At 51.6% G+C, this 17,615-nt stretch overlaps 1 protein-coding gene across 1 annotated transcript in view; it reads right to left on the bottom strand.

The window, feature by feature from the left end:
• WWC3 (WWC family member 3) overlaps window positions 1-17,615 on the bottom strand; it is a 117,441-nt gene that overhangs the window by 71,493 nt on the left and 28,333 nt on the right. The window contains exon 2 of the mRNA XM_043570794.1: window positions 4,135-4,244. Within this exon, the coding sequence (XP_043426729.1) occupies window positions 4,135-4,150 (16 nt within the window). The 5' untranslated portion in view covers window positions 4,151-4,244. The remainder of the gene's footprint in view (window positions 1-4,134; window positions 4,245-17,615) is intronic.

The raw sequence follows: 17,615 nt of genomic DNA, 5'->3' as shown, positions 1-17,615 counted from the left end.
ACACACAAGAGCTTGCTAGGATGTTTCAAGTAAGTTCTCCCTTTAAACCCCCTTCCTTTGACACCCACCGTCCCTTTCACACTGCCACTCTAGGCCCCTACTGGACAGCCTCTCCGGGCCTCAAAAGCCCCCGCTAGACGATAAGAAACCAAATATAACGACAACGATCAGGGTCCTGACCGAGTCCCAGAGCTCACGTTCAGCAGGCCCAGGACGGGGCCGAATCACATCTGTAACTGCCGGGTGTCGCCGACGCCTGTGTGTGGCAGTGAGACCCGCTGCGGCCCACCAGCACTGCCTGCACTCTGTCCAGTGCCCCGGAGGGTCTTGGGAACCTTGAAGGTGGTCAACCAGGGTCCCTCTGGTCCCTCACACCCTACTGCCCACCTGCACGGTTCCAATTTAATATCTGACTCTCTGGGTGCTGTGCCTTTAAAGAGTTTTAAAGTTGTGCTATGAAGAGTTGGGTTCTGGGGAGCAAGTTTTCTGGAATGCGCTGTTTGGCCCTCCATGTACAAACTATTGCAATAATAATAACCTTTCTTGTTCCTGCAAGAAAAAAACAAAAGAGTTGGGTTCTCTGAGAGAGGAGGCGGTGTGATCCCGGAGCTGATGTCTTCACCAGCATCACCCACGGTGCTGAGTCACCCCACTTATACTCACAGTGACTGGAAGAAAGTCCACGGTGACTACTCAGTTTTTGGGTTCAAGGCCACGTCTAGAGCGTCGTGTGGAATCCTTGAGGTGCGCACTGGGTCTCACTTTGGGCCCTGTGTCCCCAGGGCCAGCACAGAAAGGTGCTCTAAAACAGTCGCCGTGACAGTGAGCAGGTGAGCAACGAATGCCCACAGCAAAGAAGGGGGCACACAGGGATGAGCAAGTTGGGTTTACGAGAGAGGCGAGCCAGAACGGGTCCAGGACCTCAGTGGCAGGCTGGCTTTCCGGAAAGATTGTGTAAGGCAGATGCCTCTGCCATTCAGTAATAGCACCTGGGCCCGGGGAGGCCAAAGATTGATGAGGAAGCCGCAGTGAGCATGTGCCCGGGCCCACGGTGCAGCGACCCCCACCTGCGGGAACATCCCCCATCTGCGGGAGCGGCCCCCACCCGCGGGAGCATCTCTCACCTGCGGGAACATCCCTCACCTGCAGGAGCGGCCCTCACCTGTGGGACCATCCCTCACCTACGGGAGTGGCCCCCACCTACAGGAACATCCCTCACCTGCGGGAGCATCTCTCACCTGCGGGAACATCCCTCACCTGTGGGAGCGGCCCTCACCTGTGGGACCATCCCTCCCCTACGGGAGTGGCTCCCACCTACGGGAACATCCCTCACCTGCGGGAGCATCCCTCACCTGCGGGAACATCCCTCACCTGTGGGACCATCCCTCACCTACGGGAGTGGCCCCCACCTACGGGAACATCCCTCACCTGTGGGAGCATCTCTCACCTGCGGGAACATCCCTCACCTGCGGGAACAGCCCTCACCTGTGGGACCATCCCTCCCCTACGGGAGTGGCCCCCACCTGCGGGAACATCCCTCACCTGCGGGAGTGGCCCTCACCTGCAGGAGCATCTCTCACCTGCGGGAACATACCCCACCTGTGGGAGCGGCCCCCACCTGCGGGAGCATCTCTCACCTGCGGGAACATCCCTCACCTGCGGGAACAGCCCTCCCCTGCGGGAACAGCCCTCCCCTACAGGAGTGGCCCCCACCTGCAGGAGCATCTCTCACCTGCGGGAACATCCCTCACCTGCGGGAGCAGCCCTCACCTGCAGGAACATCCCCCACCTGCGGGAGCATCTCTCACCTGCGGGAACATCCCTCACCTGCGGGAACAGCCCTCCCCTGCGGGAACAGCCCTCCCCTACAGGAGTGGCCCCCACCTGGGGGAACATCCCTCACCTGCGGGAGCGGCCCTCACCTGTGGGACCATCCCTCACCTGCGGGAGCGGCCCCCACCTGCGGGAACATCCCCCACCTGCGGGAGCATCTCTCACCTGCGGGAACATCCCTCACCTGCGGGAACGGCCCTCACCTGTGGGACCATCCCTCCCCTACGGGAGTGGCCCCCACCTGCGGGAACATCCCTCACCTGCGGGAGTGGCCCTCACCTGCAGGAGCATCTCTCACCTGCGGGAACATACCCCACCTGTGGGAGCGGCCCCCACCTGCGGGAGCATCTCTCCCCTGCAGGAACATCCCTCACCTGTGGGAGTGGCCCTCACCTGTGGGAGCGGCCCTCACCTGTGGGAACATCCCCCACCTGCGGGAGCATCTCTCACCTGCGGGAACATCCCTCACCTGCGGGAGCAGCCCTCACTGCAGGAACATCCCCCACCTGCGGGAGCATCTCTCACCTGCGGGAACATCCCTCACCTGCGGGAGCAGCCCTCACCTGCAGGAACATCCCCCACCTGCGGGAGCATCTCTCACCTGCGGGAACGGCCCTCACCTGCGGGAACATCCCTCCCCTACAGGAGTGGCCCCCACCTGCGAGAACATCCCTCACCTGCGGGAGCGGCCCTCACCTGTGGGAACATCCCCCACCTGCGGGAGCGGCCCCCACCTGCAGGAGCATCGCTCACCTGTGGGAGCATCCCTCACCTGCGAAAGCATCCCTCACCTGCGGGGGCGGCCCCTCACCTGTAGCAGAGGCCCTCACCTGCAGGAGCTGCCCTCCAGCAGCTGGGAGGGCAAGCCCAGACAGCAAGACACCTTGAACACACACTGTCGTGAGACACCAGGTCGGCTGGGGCTACAGGGAGGGCCATCCGCAGCTGGAGCCTCGCTAAGGACAGCGCCCTGTCCGCTGGGTGGTGGATTTACCCAGAAGCCCTCCTGCCACTTGGGTAACTACCTGACAGGGCAGACAGGCCTGGGCCCCGTCTGGGGCAGTACTTATCCCCACTGCCCAGTCTTGGGGTAAGAGCCACAATCAAGGGCAAGGCTGACCGCCAGGCACCAGAAATTCCACTGCCCGGGGACTGAGAAAGGAAGCCTCGCCACTCGGGTTTCCAAACGCCGACTCGGGAGGCCGGGCTGGAAGAGACAGGCAAGAATCGGCCCTGAAGACACCAACCTGGGCTGACTGCACTACGGGACAGGAGAAGCCGTGGGACCAGAAAGAGCTACAAATCACTCCGTGGCAGGCATCGCGAGTCTTCGGGCCCCCCGGGCACCCCCACACTTAATAAACTGAAGGACAGAAAACTCGCTGAGGGGAAGCCGTGCTTGGTGTCCTGAGGAATGAAAAATGTCGAACGACAGAAACACTGAGGGTAGCTAGAATGAAGCCGGGAGGGAGTAAAAAGCGGGAATCTGAGTGACAAGTGGGTCCCAGCCGGGCCAGATCGAGGAGGGCTGACGAAAGTGCAGCAAGCCGAGAGCGAGCGGTGGAGAACAGATCTCTGATACAATGGAGCTTGTGAACCAGGGTGTGTCCGGCCGTTTCGGGGAGCTGTCCTGACCAGCGGACAGAGTTCAACGGCACCCCCCGCCCAACCTCTGCTCACTGGACGCCGCAGCACCTCTCCCGGGCGTGACCATGGACAAGGCCTCTGGACACTGCCAAGTCGTCCCGGGAGACAAAACCAGCCCCGATGGAGAGCCACTGCTCTAAACGGTTCTTTGAAGAAAGCTCGCGAGGTCAAGGGACCCTTATTTTAGCTGTGGTCTTTACACAGTTTTCACCCTCCCCAAAGATCAAAAAGGTTTGGTGTATTCAAGTTAAAATTAAACGTGTAAGACAAAATGAAGGTAAGGTAATCACTTGGGTGTTCATTGTTCCAAGAACCCGTAAGCTCCGCTTTGCAATAAACAACCTTCTCATTATGAAAGATCTTTCTATTTCCAGACTGCCTGGGAAACGTAGTCCTTCTATTAGCCATTAGAACTCTCCTTTCAACATTTTCCGTGCAGTTCAGAGCAACACACAAGCAAGGTAGCTCCGTAACCACTTCACTTTCTGAAGAACTCAACAAACAAAAACTTCAGGTTACATTGATAAAATCCAGTCCAATGCCGCATCGGATAGTAATGATTGTTTTAGCTGTACAAAAAGAGTTCTTAGCATCTCTGAGATCAACATGAAAACTCATTCACATGTAATAACTCAAATGTGGCAGTCTACTTACTATTTATGTGGTCCATGTAATAAATTCCAATTTGCTTATCATATACAGTTTCCCATCCTAAAGGAAGTTCATCCCCAACACAATCGGCAAAGGTCAATGGCTTTGTTATCCTGCAAAATAAAATTATGAAAGCAAATTTGAAAGTCAGGTCAATTTCGTGTACGTTGGCTTGAATCGACTCCAGAATTAGATTTTAATACAAAATTAGATATTATCTCATCTAATTGACTGCCTTTGCTCCAACTATTTAGGTGGAAAATTAACTGACTGGCTTTGCCCAAATAATAATCAGCAACAATATCTGTACGCTTGCAGTTAAAAGCATTCCTATGTCAAAGTGCAACTTTAAATAGCAGCGAAAAGAGATATGGACAGTTACAAAACAGGTAAACGAGCATCTTCTTCCAAGCACTACGTTTAATGAGCTGATGACACTGGAACCTTCCACAAGAGGACACCTATGTTTTGTTCTCATTCCTTTACAGATGCCCCCCACACACACACACAACGGTTTGCATGCATTACAGCTTAAATCTATCTGAAATGTATTGGTAAGTTTCACCTACCGGGCATCAGAAGTTAAGGAGTGAAACATTAACCACTGACCAAATGCAAAAAGCCCAGCACGCGTGGCGACAATACAAGGAGATACCTACTAAATAAATACTGCCTGTATTCCTTATACAGTAGGAGGCAGAAATTGCCTTTTTTGTTTTTTGGAGAAAAACAACAAAAGCGCATTGTCTACAGACCTCTCTCCTTGAAGCACAATTGATTAAGGAAACCTTGGCTTGACATAGATACACAAAAGGTTTCCAGATGGGTTTCTTTAGGGAGAACGTCCCCTCCCCCACATCCCATGATCACAATGATTGACAAGACAGCTGTTGGATGAAACAGGCCACACCTTATAATTGTCTGAGTCTGGGCAGCTATCTCTTCGGTCGTCTCTATAAATGCACACTGACTGGTATGCATGGGAATCCGATAACCTAAATTTCACCACCTCAATCTTCCCACATCTTCTGTTCAAGTCCTTGGCCCCAGGAAAGTGAGATACCACAACCACGGCCAAACCTCACAAGACCAGGATGAATTCTGAACATGTTATTTCCCCAAACTGGTTTGACAACAAGGCTCTGTCTCTCCCAGTAGCATTTAGAAACTGATAAGCGCCAATAAGCGCCATCAGAATGGAACAGATTGTAATTTGTCTCCATTTTATACATAGTTTTTAGATGTTAGAGTCAACATCAAAACAGAAATATACAGAAGGCAAGATACACCACAGACAGCCTGCCAACTACAATGCACTCAAAACACACGACATCACAGGATGAGCCTAGTGCATGCCACGCCGTCCCGAAACACCAACGTCTGGAGCACGATTCCTTTACAGGTCGGGGATGGCGTGATGGCGGCGTGGCTCCAAGTCAAGCAGGTAACAGTAGGGCGTTGTGCGTGATTCAAGTTCTGAATGGGATCAAACCACACCAAAAACGACGCTACTTCAGGATAAATGGAGCCCTGAGCACATCTCTGCCATTCTTGATTCGCACATAAGCTGGGGGAAAAATGCTCAAGCACAGGTGCATTCCAAGCACGTTTACATCTGTGATCTCATTTCGTCAGCAAAGAGAGGTGGGAATCCTGAACTAGAGCTACTGAGGCCAACTCACTTCATAATTCAGAACTGTTATAAAACTCTCTGAAGTTCATCTTTTCAATCTTCTGTCCAATAGCCAGTACAGGGGATTATAATAACACTTCCATACTTGTTGTTCTAAAAATAAACCAAATGACACCTCTACTGTTCTAGTAGTGAATTTTATGTTGGCCCGATAGAGAAGCCGGATGTCTCTGACTCCACTTTCTTTCTAAACGAGGCATGGAGGGGCGCCTGGGTGGCTCAGTCGGTTGAGCGTCCGACTTCGGCTCAGGTCATGATCTCACAGTCTGTGGGTTCGAGCCCTGCGTCGGGCTCTGTGCTGACGGCTCAGAGCCTGGAGCCTGTTTCAGATTCTGTGTCTCCCTCTTTCTCTGACCCTCCCCTGTTCATGCTCTCTCTCTCTCTCTGTCTCAAAAATAAATAAATGTAAAAAAAAAATTTAAAAAAATAAACAAGGCATGGAGTTTGCACAGTCATCCACAGAATCAGTACTACAAAGCTAGTTGAGGAGGAAGCACGCCTCTCAGAGTCCAGCTCACGCCAAGAGTAAGGTCCCTGCACCCACATAGAAGTTTATCAAGTCCTTGCTATTGGTCTTATCGATCCACAGGGCCTACACCTTGAGCCCATTTACTTACTTGATGGTAGTCTGAACAGGCTCAATGATGACGTTTCCCAGCTCCCAAAAGACAGAAGTGGTAAGCTAGAAGGCAAAGATAGGGATCCCTTGGGCAGGCAGAACGCGGCAAAGGGGCCAGCTGACAGCAAGGAGGAGCACATAAACCCACTCCCTGGCTTCATCCATCATACTGTGAATGAAACACGCATGCCTACAGCAGGACACCCGTGACAGCCAGCTTCTAAGAGGGCTCCCAATGCCTCCTGCCTCCTGGTGTTCATGGCCTCACACAGTCCCCTCCGCCACAGAATAGGGTTGAGCTGTGCAACCGACAAGATACTGAGGAAATGACGGTGCGTGGCCTCTGAGATGCAGTCATAAAAGACACTGTGCTTCCATCCTGCTCTCTTAGATTGCTGGCTCTGGGGGAAACCGGCAGCCAGGTTGTGAGCTCCCTAAAGCAGCCCGATGAAGAGACCCAAATGGGGAAGAACTGAGGCCTCCTGCCAACAGCCAGCACCAACTGGCCGGCCACATGGGTAAACCACCTTGAGAGTGGGTCCACCAGCCCCAGTCAAACCTTCGGATGACTTCGGCCCCGGGCAGCATCTTGACCATGACACCTTGTGAGACCCAATCAAAGCCCACCCAGTGAAACTCCCATATTCCTGCACCACAGGAGTCATGTGACATAATGCTCACTGTCATTTGAAGCCACTAAATCTCGGAGTGATATGTGATGCGGCAATAGGAAACCAATAAGACACCTAAGCTCTCACTTCCCTTCCCAGTCTATCGTCAGATCCCGTCCGTAGTGGACATTTGTGGTGATGATCCAGGCTGTCCTCTATTAGGAGGCAGTGAAATGCAGAGAAGGCTTTTCCTCCTATTGCAGAACATTACAATAAACATCCATGCCGACCTTCTGATTCACCCATCTACCAGGCCGACACACCCTCCAGACTTCCAGACGGTTGCGACTTCATGGCACACAGGCACATTCTGGCCTGACTTTCAACAACAGCATCGAGCGTGTCTAAATTGATTGTCCTAATCATCATTCCGAAATATTTATGGGACAAAGACTTCACGGTTTTCTGTTGCACAGCACAGGCCATCCTTGAATATTTGAAACTGTACCAATATCAAAATGATGTCTTTCCCCCAAGAAGGGTGTTGGTGGGTAACATTGCTTCAGTAATGACTAAATCACTTCAGATGAGAGGTTCGGTCTTAGGATGTATTTGATCACGTTGATGTAATGAGGAGAGCTGAATAAATCCTGGTTCCCTTTTCACTGTCAGAAGGCCAACGTCTGGGAGTCTGGAACAGTGGAGTTGTTTTGGTGTTAGTCTTTCAGCAAGGAGTGCTTTCTGGCTGTTGTTGGCTAAAAAGCAGGATTCCTGTACGTCAGGGGGAGGCCTGGAGCCACGTGGGGGAGATCTCATACTCAGCCAGAGACGACCAGCACCCTCAGCAAGGCGGTGGGCTTCTTCCGGGACAATCTTGTGACCCTTCATCCTGGCGACGCTCTTCCCTCCAAGGGGGCGGCGACACTGATGTCCAATGGCCCCTCCTCGAGCGCAGTGGCTGTCTGCAGGTGCACGGCACTGAGTGCCAGGATAGGCCCAGACTGGGGTTACGAGTCCTCCCTAAGGCAAACCCAAAGTTCTGTCTTCACTCACTCACAGGCAGGCCGGCCCAAGTTCCTGAATTCTCACCTCCCCAGAAACCTGACGCTAGATTTTTCCAGCCGACACCTTCCCACAGTCACCACACACAGGCTCAGGGGCATTTTTGTTCTATTACAGTTTCCATTACAGAAAGTTTAGGAACTACACCTGAATAGGTGGGAACTGTCCATTCATACCGCCACTCAAATAAAACCATTATTCCTATTTTACTGTGTTTCCCTCCACCTTTTTTCTGTGTTCTTTTCACTCTTTTTTTAATGTTTTATTTATTTTTGAGAGAGAGACACAGGGAGAGAAACAGAGTACAAGCGAGGGAGAGGCAGACAGAGAGGGAGACACAGATTCTGAAGCAGCTCCAGGCTCTGAGCTGTCAGCAGAGGCCAATACAGGGCTCGAACTCGTGAACTGCAAGATCGTGACCTGAGCCGAAGTTGGACACTTAACTGACTGAGCCACCCAGGCGCCCCTCCGTGCTCTTTTAATTTGTTTTTTCTGACACAGTCACGCTCACACAGTATATACAATTTTCTGTCCCGTCTATTCCACTCAACTTTGTAATGTGTAACATCTTTACTTATTAATTCATACCTGGAGCCTCCCCCCAAATTACTGGAGCTGGCCTAACACTATAGCCCAAGTATTCTGTCTCCCTTCTTAAATTATCTGCAAACATCACCTAGAAGAGTGGAATAGACTAAGCTCAATCTTAAATAGGGACAATTATCCCATTTCAACTGCCTTTGACCCCTAGTACGTAATCTAGGAATAAAAGAGCTTGCGTTCTTACCAAGCGTTTGCTAAGGGGATTAATACAATTCACCTAAGCTCTCTCCTACTATTGACAAGCTACATTATTTCCTGACTTCTGCTAATACGAATATTCATAAGCAGTGCTTGAGAAAACAGTGCAGCAATTTCTCAGAATAGTTAAACACTCAGTTTCCATATGACCCAGTAATTCTACATCTGGGTGTATACCCAAGAGAAATGAGAACGTACATCCACACAAATGAAGGTCCATGCTGGCATTACTCACAATAGCCAAAAGGTGGCAACAACGAAGGGCCATCAACTGATGGATGGATAAATAAAACACGGTCTACCCATTCAATGGCATATTATATAGCCATTAAAAACACAAGAAAAGAACGCAGTATGGACACTTGCTACAACACGGATGGACCTTGAAGTCATCGTACTGGGTGAAAGAAGCCAGACACAGAAGGTCACGTGTTGTGTGGCTCCATCTATAAGAAATGGCCAGAACAGGCAAGTCCAGTGGGGCACAAAGTAGATCAGTGGTTGCCAGGGGCTGGGGGCGAGGGGACGAGAGTGACACTAATAGGTGTGGGGCTTCTGTTGGGAGGGATAAAAATGTTCTGGAATGAGATAGTGACGGCTGCACAATATGAATACGCTCAAACTCATGAACTGCGCGCTTTAAATGGTGAGTTTCGTGCTATACGTGAATTACATCCCAATTTGTAAAACTATGATGAAAGGAACATCTCTGTATTAGAAAGCTCATAATCTGCATTTACAACTATCTTCCTCAAGAGTCCAAGAAGTAAATTTTCAAGGTTGAAGAACATGACGCTCTTTTCCCGGTATCTCCAACCCAATGTAAAACATTCACAGTAAAGTACGAAGAATAGGAGATAAAATCACCTAAAGCCCAGAAGCCCTGGATTCACGTTTTCATTTCTTTTCCTCTCTTCTCTGTCCTCCAGCTCACTTTTCCACAGCTGATACGACACCACATACAATTTCGTACACTGGTTGGTCTATTTCCTCGTGCCCTTTCACTCCGCATTAGCACCACTTTCTGTCATGCTGGAATCTTCCATCACTTGCAGTAAAAAGCATAACCCATACACCAGGCACCTCGAGTCACCTCTTCAGGTATGTCCCGACACTCCGCTCTTTATTGTCAATGACGAATGTGAGCTTCCAGTAAGCACCTGACATAAACTGCCCAAGTGCGTGACCCCTGCCAGAGAGGTAAGAGACGGTCTGTCTCATCACCCTCCGGGGAAATCTACAATGCGCTTGCTCAAGGGCTCAGAACAAACCCGTAAGGCACAAGCGGGCTTTGCTTTCAGGCAACAAGTAGGTAGCGAGCACAGCCTGAGTTTGATGGCATTTTCCCGATGCGGGGGAGCTGGGGAAACATGGAAAGCGATGAACCGAGAAGCAGGGCACCCACCGTCCCCACGCTTCAACGCATGCCCTGACACCGGCCGGCCCTCACCAGCCCCTCACCCCGCCGCCCCGTCTGAGCGACGCCGGCCAGGAGAGGTGCCCCCTGCCCTCAACAACCACTCGGACACAGTCCCCTCGCGGAGTCTCCCCTTAACAAACGGTTCTTCCCGGCCTCAGCAGAGGAGAGGAGTACGTGTCGCTGGCCAATCTTACCAGAGCCGGTGCACAAGAAGGGAGAGAGTGATGAACGGCACAGATGCCGGTTTCTTTCGTTCCCTTCCACCTGCTGCATCCCCCAGGGCTCTTTAAGAAGGTGGCATCGGGCCGCCCCAGTCGGTGCCAGTTCCAGGAGAGCCATTTACTGCCGAGAAACCCTGGATGAGTCATTCTGTTTCTCTCTGAGCCCCGGTTTCCAAATCTTCAAAATGGGGATGAGCCAACAAGCCCGCCAGGCTCGTGCTAACTGGGGGTGGCCTCTTTAGTTACAGCCTGGACGCGGGCTGCGGCCGCTCCCCTTCCTGCCTCCCTCTTGTGTCTCCAGGAGACTCGTTTCGGACCGTATTTGCCTCCTCTTGCTGCTGGGACGCATGATGACGAACGTGGTGGCTTTAAACAGCATAGGTTTTTTTATCTTACAGTCCTGGAGATCAGAAGCGCACTTTGGTTTCACAGAACTGAGCAGGCTGTATGGATCCGAGGGTCTGGGAAGCCCCTTCCCTACCCCCGGGACCCCCACTGCACTTACAGGAGCGAGAAACTTCTGTTAAGCCACTGAGATTTTGAGCCATTTGTTAGAGCACTTGGTTGGCTAACGCATTCGGAGATCCGGACGAAGGGCAGAGAGAATCAGAATCAGTGAAAAGTCTGAGTGTTTCGCCTCACTTGGTTATAGGGGCGTCCTTGGTGATTTAAACCGTGTTAGCCAAGCGCAGGCATTATTTGGAGAGGACTGGAGAGTCTGTCCTTCCCCTACCGTGGAGTCTCGGGGGGGAACGGGTGAAAAGGACCGCTGTGCACATTTCTGTTCTCAACAGTGCTGTCACTTTCTGGTGCAATCGCTATTTCCCCTGGCTGCCTCCCCTACTGGTCTGTCAGCTCCTTGAAAGCAAGGGTGCTGTTTCTCTAATCCACCTTTTTAAGCCAGAGCCCTCGCACACAACGGGCCTTCACGAGACTGTGTGAGAAGTTGACCGGGACAATTCCAGAAACTGGTACCATGTAAAAACCAAAATGGAACCAACGAGCAGTCAAGAGACAACGGGAAGAGACAGACTCGAGAGAGAAAAGGGCACTCAGAATTTGACTGAGCTCACAAGGTCGATGTTACAAGAAAAGCAGGGCTCAGGAGGCCAAGGCACTGTCGGTTCATTCCTGCCTCTGACAGCTCTTCTAGATACATCCTGAGAAGGAAGAAAGGCAGTTGGGCAGGCCACACAGCTTGAGGAAATGTCCCTGAAGACCTCCCCTAGCTTTCTATTCTGATTCTCTACTGACCAAGCCGACGGCTCACCTATGCCCTGGTTTCCTGAGCGTGGGCCTGTCTACCGGGAAGGGAGCAAACAGAGGCAAGATCGGCAAAGAATAAACTGTCCGAAGGCAACCAGTCTAGGAGGTATTTCGGGAGACCAGCAAACTTCCCAGAGGCTCCCCCTCCCCAGCGATCCTCCTGGTTCTCAGATGGTTCACGCACTGGTGAAAGAAAGTCACAACACCCAAAAAAGACCACGAGCTGGTGCGTGAGTGAGCATAGGGTCCCTCGGTATATATTTCGTTGAATCGCAGTGACAGTGGACACAGACAGCAATTAACTTTTGTAAACTTTGTGGGAGACAACCTCCAACCAAGGAAACTAGAACCACTTAAGTGGCGACGGGCCTTGGCGAATGCCTGTCGCACTGGGGCCTCCGTTTTCTCATCTTTACAGCGGGGTGGTGAGGCTGAAGGGCTGTGACCGTTATCAAGGTTTCTGAACCTTATTACACACTCTGTATTTTTTTTGTCTAGAAACTGGAAAAATGTAATTATTCTTCTGATTTAGCAGAATACTGCACAAATGGCACGCGGTTTAAAAGCCTGGGATTCAGGTGCTAGAATGCAGAGCGAAGCAAGCAGACCCCAGGCCGCTATGTGATGGGAGTGTACCACCCAAAGAAAACCACACCCAGAGGGGCGCCCTAGCACAGCCATCTGCCCGAGAGCCCCAGCCAGCAGGGCCCTCTGCCGTGAAAATCACAGAGAAAAAGAATTTCTCATGGAGCCCATCGAGTGCCCAGTCCCAAGACAACAGAAAACACTGTCCACCTCCACGAATGAGCTCCAACGGTACAAGCTAGAGCCCGGAGAAGATAAACGTCAGCCCAGCGGGTGGAAAGAATTCTCTAGGGCGGTGCTATCCAAGAGAAATACAAGAGCCACATACCGAATTCAAACGTTTCTAGCAGCCACACTTAAAAGGAAACCGGTGAAATTAAGTTTACTAAGATATTTTATAGGGGCGCCTGGGTGGCTCAGTTGGTTAAACAGCCGACTCGTGATTCGGCTCAGGTCATGATCTCACAGTCATGAGATTGAGCCTTGCATCAGCATGGAGCCTGCTTGAGATGTTCTCTCTCTCCCTCTCTCAGCCCCTCCTTACCCCCCCCCCACAAAAAAACCTATATATATACATATATACGTGTATGGGTGTGTGTGTGTATTTTTTTAAGAAACCCAATATATTGAAAAAACTATCACTTAACATGTGATGATGATAAAAATTTTAAACAGATATTTTACCTGTTTTTCTACAAAGTGTACGTTTTACTCACAGCCCACCTCATCTTGGGCTCACTACGATGGGACATGCACAGTCGCCCATGTGGCAGCGGCTCCTGGGCGGGACAGCATGGCCCTAGGGTTCCCCTGCTCTACCGTCACCTGACTCCACAAAAGGTCACAGCGAAATCCACCCGCTGAGATGCTGGGCCCTTAGGAAATATCTACACTGAAAAGCCTTCTTCCACAAGCCCATAGTGGGGATCCTAGATGCTTTCTAGGGTTTCTAAGACCACAAAACTTCATGCAGGGAACTCTGCTTCCCTCCGGCTCCTCGCTGTTCACCTGCGTTCCCAGCAACCTTCAGGAACGGCTTTCCCAGACTTGGACTGTCCTTTCCCTTTGCCACGCCTCCCTCCCATCCCCCTCCAATTCAAATCCTAGTCGTGTCCCAGGATGTGGCACGGAATGCCTCCTGTCCGTACCCAGCACGTCCCAGCAGGAAGTAGGCAGCCCTTTCTCTCCCAGCCTCAGCACTCTCTCTCCTCCTGGGACATCTATGAAACCTACAAGCAGAACGTGGTGATTCGTTCATGTCGCATCTCCCCCACTGTTGGTTCCTTCTGGGCAAGAACCGCATCTCCCCCAACTCTGCCCTGCCCCCACGGAGCTCCAGAGTGTCCCGTAGGTGCCACAACCGCACACGCAGGGGAAGTTACTGGCTTGATCCGATCGATGGCGAATGGAGTCTGCGGTCGCTCTAGAGCTGTTTTTAGATGTCTCTGTCTCGACAGAATACGTTCAAGAGCAGGTGTGCAGATCTGAGGCCTGAGAGACTGGATCCCAAGGAGCGGGCTGAAGCGTGGCGGACGCCTCTCTTCCTCTCGGGGATGGGACTAACAGGTGCTCAGGGGCTGTTTACTATGCGATAGGAAACGCGGGCTTGTCGAGTTAGAAATGGCATCCTGGACCCACGGCACTAACCGACGGGAGCCAGGGCAGGCTGAGGGGCCCTCACGAGGAGACCCAAAGTCAGCTGTGGGTCCTCCAATAGTCCACAGCTGCCTTAAAAGCCCACCCGCCCATTCCACGCCCACGCAGACCAGCGGCCCTCAGTGCCCAACCTGTACAGACGAATCTGAGTTTGTCCTCCTCCCTGGGCTCCAGACCAGGCAGCTGGTCACCAGGGAGGGTCCCAGCCACTGCAGTTCTCTCTCAGCAGGGAAAGTGGAGAAATGACGGCTTCCAGGAAAGTCTGACTTCTGGAATCTGTCTTTGCCAAAGAGGAACCAGAAAAGCAGGCATTCCAAAATACACATAAAAGACAGAAAGCAGATCTGTGGTTTTGAGGGACTGGAACAGGAAAGGGGACGTGCCGGGGGTGGGGGAGACGGGAATATGCGAAAACCAACTCATGGTGATGGTCATACAGCTGTATACATTTGCTAAAACTCCTCAAACTACACTGAAATGGGTGAATTTTGTGCTGTGTAAATTACACCTCACTAAAGGTGTATTAAAAATACACACACACACAGGGGCGCCTGGATGGCTCAGTCAGTAAAGCATCCGACTCTTGTCTTGATTTCAGCTCGGGTTATGATCTCACAGTTTGTGAGATCGAGCCCTACGTCAGGCTCTGTGTTGACAACGCAGAGCCCGCTTGGGACTCTCTCTCTCTCTCTCTCTCACTCTCTCTGCCACTCCCCTGCACTCTCTCTCTGAAAATTGTAAGTTGTCCAGAGTGTTTCATATGATTTACAGTGGGAAGAAACAATGTCAAGATTCCAAATCATATGAAACACTCTGGACAACAGCTAGCTTCACTGTCATCTCACATTAAGCTGTTACGCGCCTCTGGCGATTCTGATCCACAGATTCCAAGTGATGGCTCAACAATGCCCCAGAACGTCCTCCAAATAGCTGGACACGTGCTGACACACTCTCTAAAGTAACCGTTTCCGATCCTCTGCACTCATCCATCACCTTACCCTGTATCGGGCTCTCGTGTCTGGTCACAACCCATTCATGAGCAGTGAAAGCCACCCGGCAGGTCGCAATCAGTGCTTTCGTTTAAAAAGAAAATCTTAGAGCACAGCACACCTCTGAGGGGTAGCATGGTACATACGACGTTATGAAACTTGTCTTTTGGTCGTGCATGCGATACAAAACAGTCCTTCCTTCCTTTCTGTAGCAGTCAGCAGTACTGGGAAGGGCGATGCTCTGGTTTATACCCACAGGCAAGTGCACCCAGTCATACGTTAGGCACTTCGGTGTAGGGCTACCGCCCACCTCCCCGCAGTCTTGCAGACACAACTGAAAGTGTGCGGCCACACCCGGCAGCCGGGGGCAAACCCGCATTGTGCTCTGGCCAGACAGGGAGAGTCTCCTTCAGTCAGCACAATTTTAAGCGATGGGTCCACGATCATCACCCCCAGTTCACCCAGCAGGAACCTGAGCTCAGGGATGCGTGCCTAAGAAATACCCAGACCAGACGAGGACTCGGAAGAAGCCCTTGCAGGGTCGCTGGCTGGCTCCCTGCACTCCCACTGAGCTCACAGCAAGGATTCCAAGCAAAACTGAAACAGTTCCAAGAATCTATCAGGCAGGAACCACCATCCCTGGGGAAAACACTAGAACTAAAGATGCCATAAAATACAGGTACACCTCCTCTTATGGCACTTGGCAAATAATTGTGTTTTTTCACAAATCGAAGGCTTGTGGCCGCCCTGCATAGAATACGTCTATCAGCACCTTTTTTCCACAGCATTCGCTCGTTTCACGTCTCTGTCTCACATTTTGGTAACTCTCTAAACATCTCCAACTTTTTCCTTATTAGTCTAACTGTTCCGGTGATCTGTGATCAGTGATTACAACTCACTGAGAGCTCAGATGATGGCTAGCATTTTTCAGCAATAAAGTGTGTTATAATAAGGCACGTACGCTGTTTTTTAGACATCATACCGTTATTGTGCGCTTAACAGCCTATAGTATAGTATACGTATAACTTTTATATGCACCGGGAAAAGAAAAAGTTCATTGGGCTCTCTTTGTGACACTCGCTTTACTGCAGTGGTCTGGAACCAAACCCCAGGTGTGCCTGTAAGCATATACGCACCAGACTCCACCTCTAAATAATTTCTATCTCCATCATCCTCCTGAGAAACTTCTAGTGAGGATTACTCTGACAGGAGTACTTCATGGAAGTTAGTTAATGACCGTCTTATTTTTAACATGGACAAAATGCTGGATGAGGGACTTCACTCTAAAAATAAAATACAGTGTTACAAAAGTTTGATTCTTAGCTTAGTACGGAATACAACGGACAGGAAGGGATATTTAAAAATTAAAAGGGGAGGTTGTAAGGAAGGATTTGGGAAAGAAAGAAAGAAATAGTAACAATTGACGGAAAAAGTAAACTCAACTGAAACGAGAGAGGAAAACCTCACTGGCCGAGGAGAGCCAAGAGGCCCAACAATAACATTCTTTAGAAATGGCATCACAGGGGGAGGCAACCAGGGAGGGTCCTGGCCATCCTTTCAGAGGAGCGGCACACAGGGGTGACGTCACAGTCCTCCGGGCTCCGTGATCTCAATTTCAGCTTTGCAAACAGCGTCCAGATCAAGCTCACCCCTTTGGATTGCTCCCAGTTGCAGGAATTCCTGTACCAGGATTTTAAGAGTAAAAGGACTTCATCACACATCTCTTTTTGCACGAATTACCTCTCCCCCCACGAAGAAAACAGCCACATTTCTGCCATCTGTTTTCTTTTTGGCATGAGAAGTCCACTCTTTATTAATGCATCTTTGCACATATCACCATCTGAATCCACGAACAAAAGCAAAGGGGACATGCCTGAACATCTAAGACATTCGGTCACCACCCAGCAAGCTCCTCGGAAGAAACGCCCGCCCGGAGAGGACACGAGGAGTCAGTTAAGCTCTCTGGGACCGCGGATCTTCCAGGTCTCGGATCTCGTTGGGAATCTGAGATAAGCCACTGATCTCCTCCCTGGAAAAACGTGCCTACACGTACACCCAGAATGCCGCCCGCATCTATATGCAACGTTGCCAGTCCGGGAAGTCCGGTTTCAGGATCCCCGTGCCCAAGGCTCCCTGCCCAGGGGAAGAGGCACCAGGTAGACAGTGCGGCTCCCGGGGGCAGGGCCGATTCACCGGCGGTAGGTTCAAAGCCCAAGAGAGGAGCACCAAGACCGCCTCCGACCTGCCCGGGAAGGGCACAGGAGGCTGCCAGCGCCACGCAGGCCAGTCCCAGGAGGACCAGGCCCTGCCCTGGCCCCAAGCGGACGGCGCACGGGCGGGTGCGGCAAAGGGAAGCGTCCCCCAGAAGGCGTGGGCCGTCCTGACAAAGCAGGGCCGCAGTCCGTAGGTGGCACGAAGTCAGGAGGAGTGGAGGCTAGGCGCACCATCATCACATTAGCTGCGCAGGAAGATCCCTTGGGCTGCAGAGAAAGTGGACGGCAGGAGGAGGGACCAGAGGCGTGAGCAGGAAACAAAGTTTGAGGAGCACGGGGCCAGGGGAA

This window comes from Prionailurus bengalensis, chromosome X, assembly GCF_016509475.1.
Source record: "Prionailurus bengalensis isolate Pbe53 chromosome X, Fcat_Pben_1.1_paternal_pri, whole genome shotgun sequence".
Lineage (NCBI taxonomy): Eukaryota > Metazoa > Chordata > Mammalia > Carnivora > Felidae > Prionailurus > Prionailurus bengalensis.
Note: the sequence above shows the minus strand (reverse complement) of the source record. Positions and strands in the feature narration are given on the sequence as shown.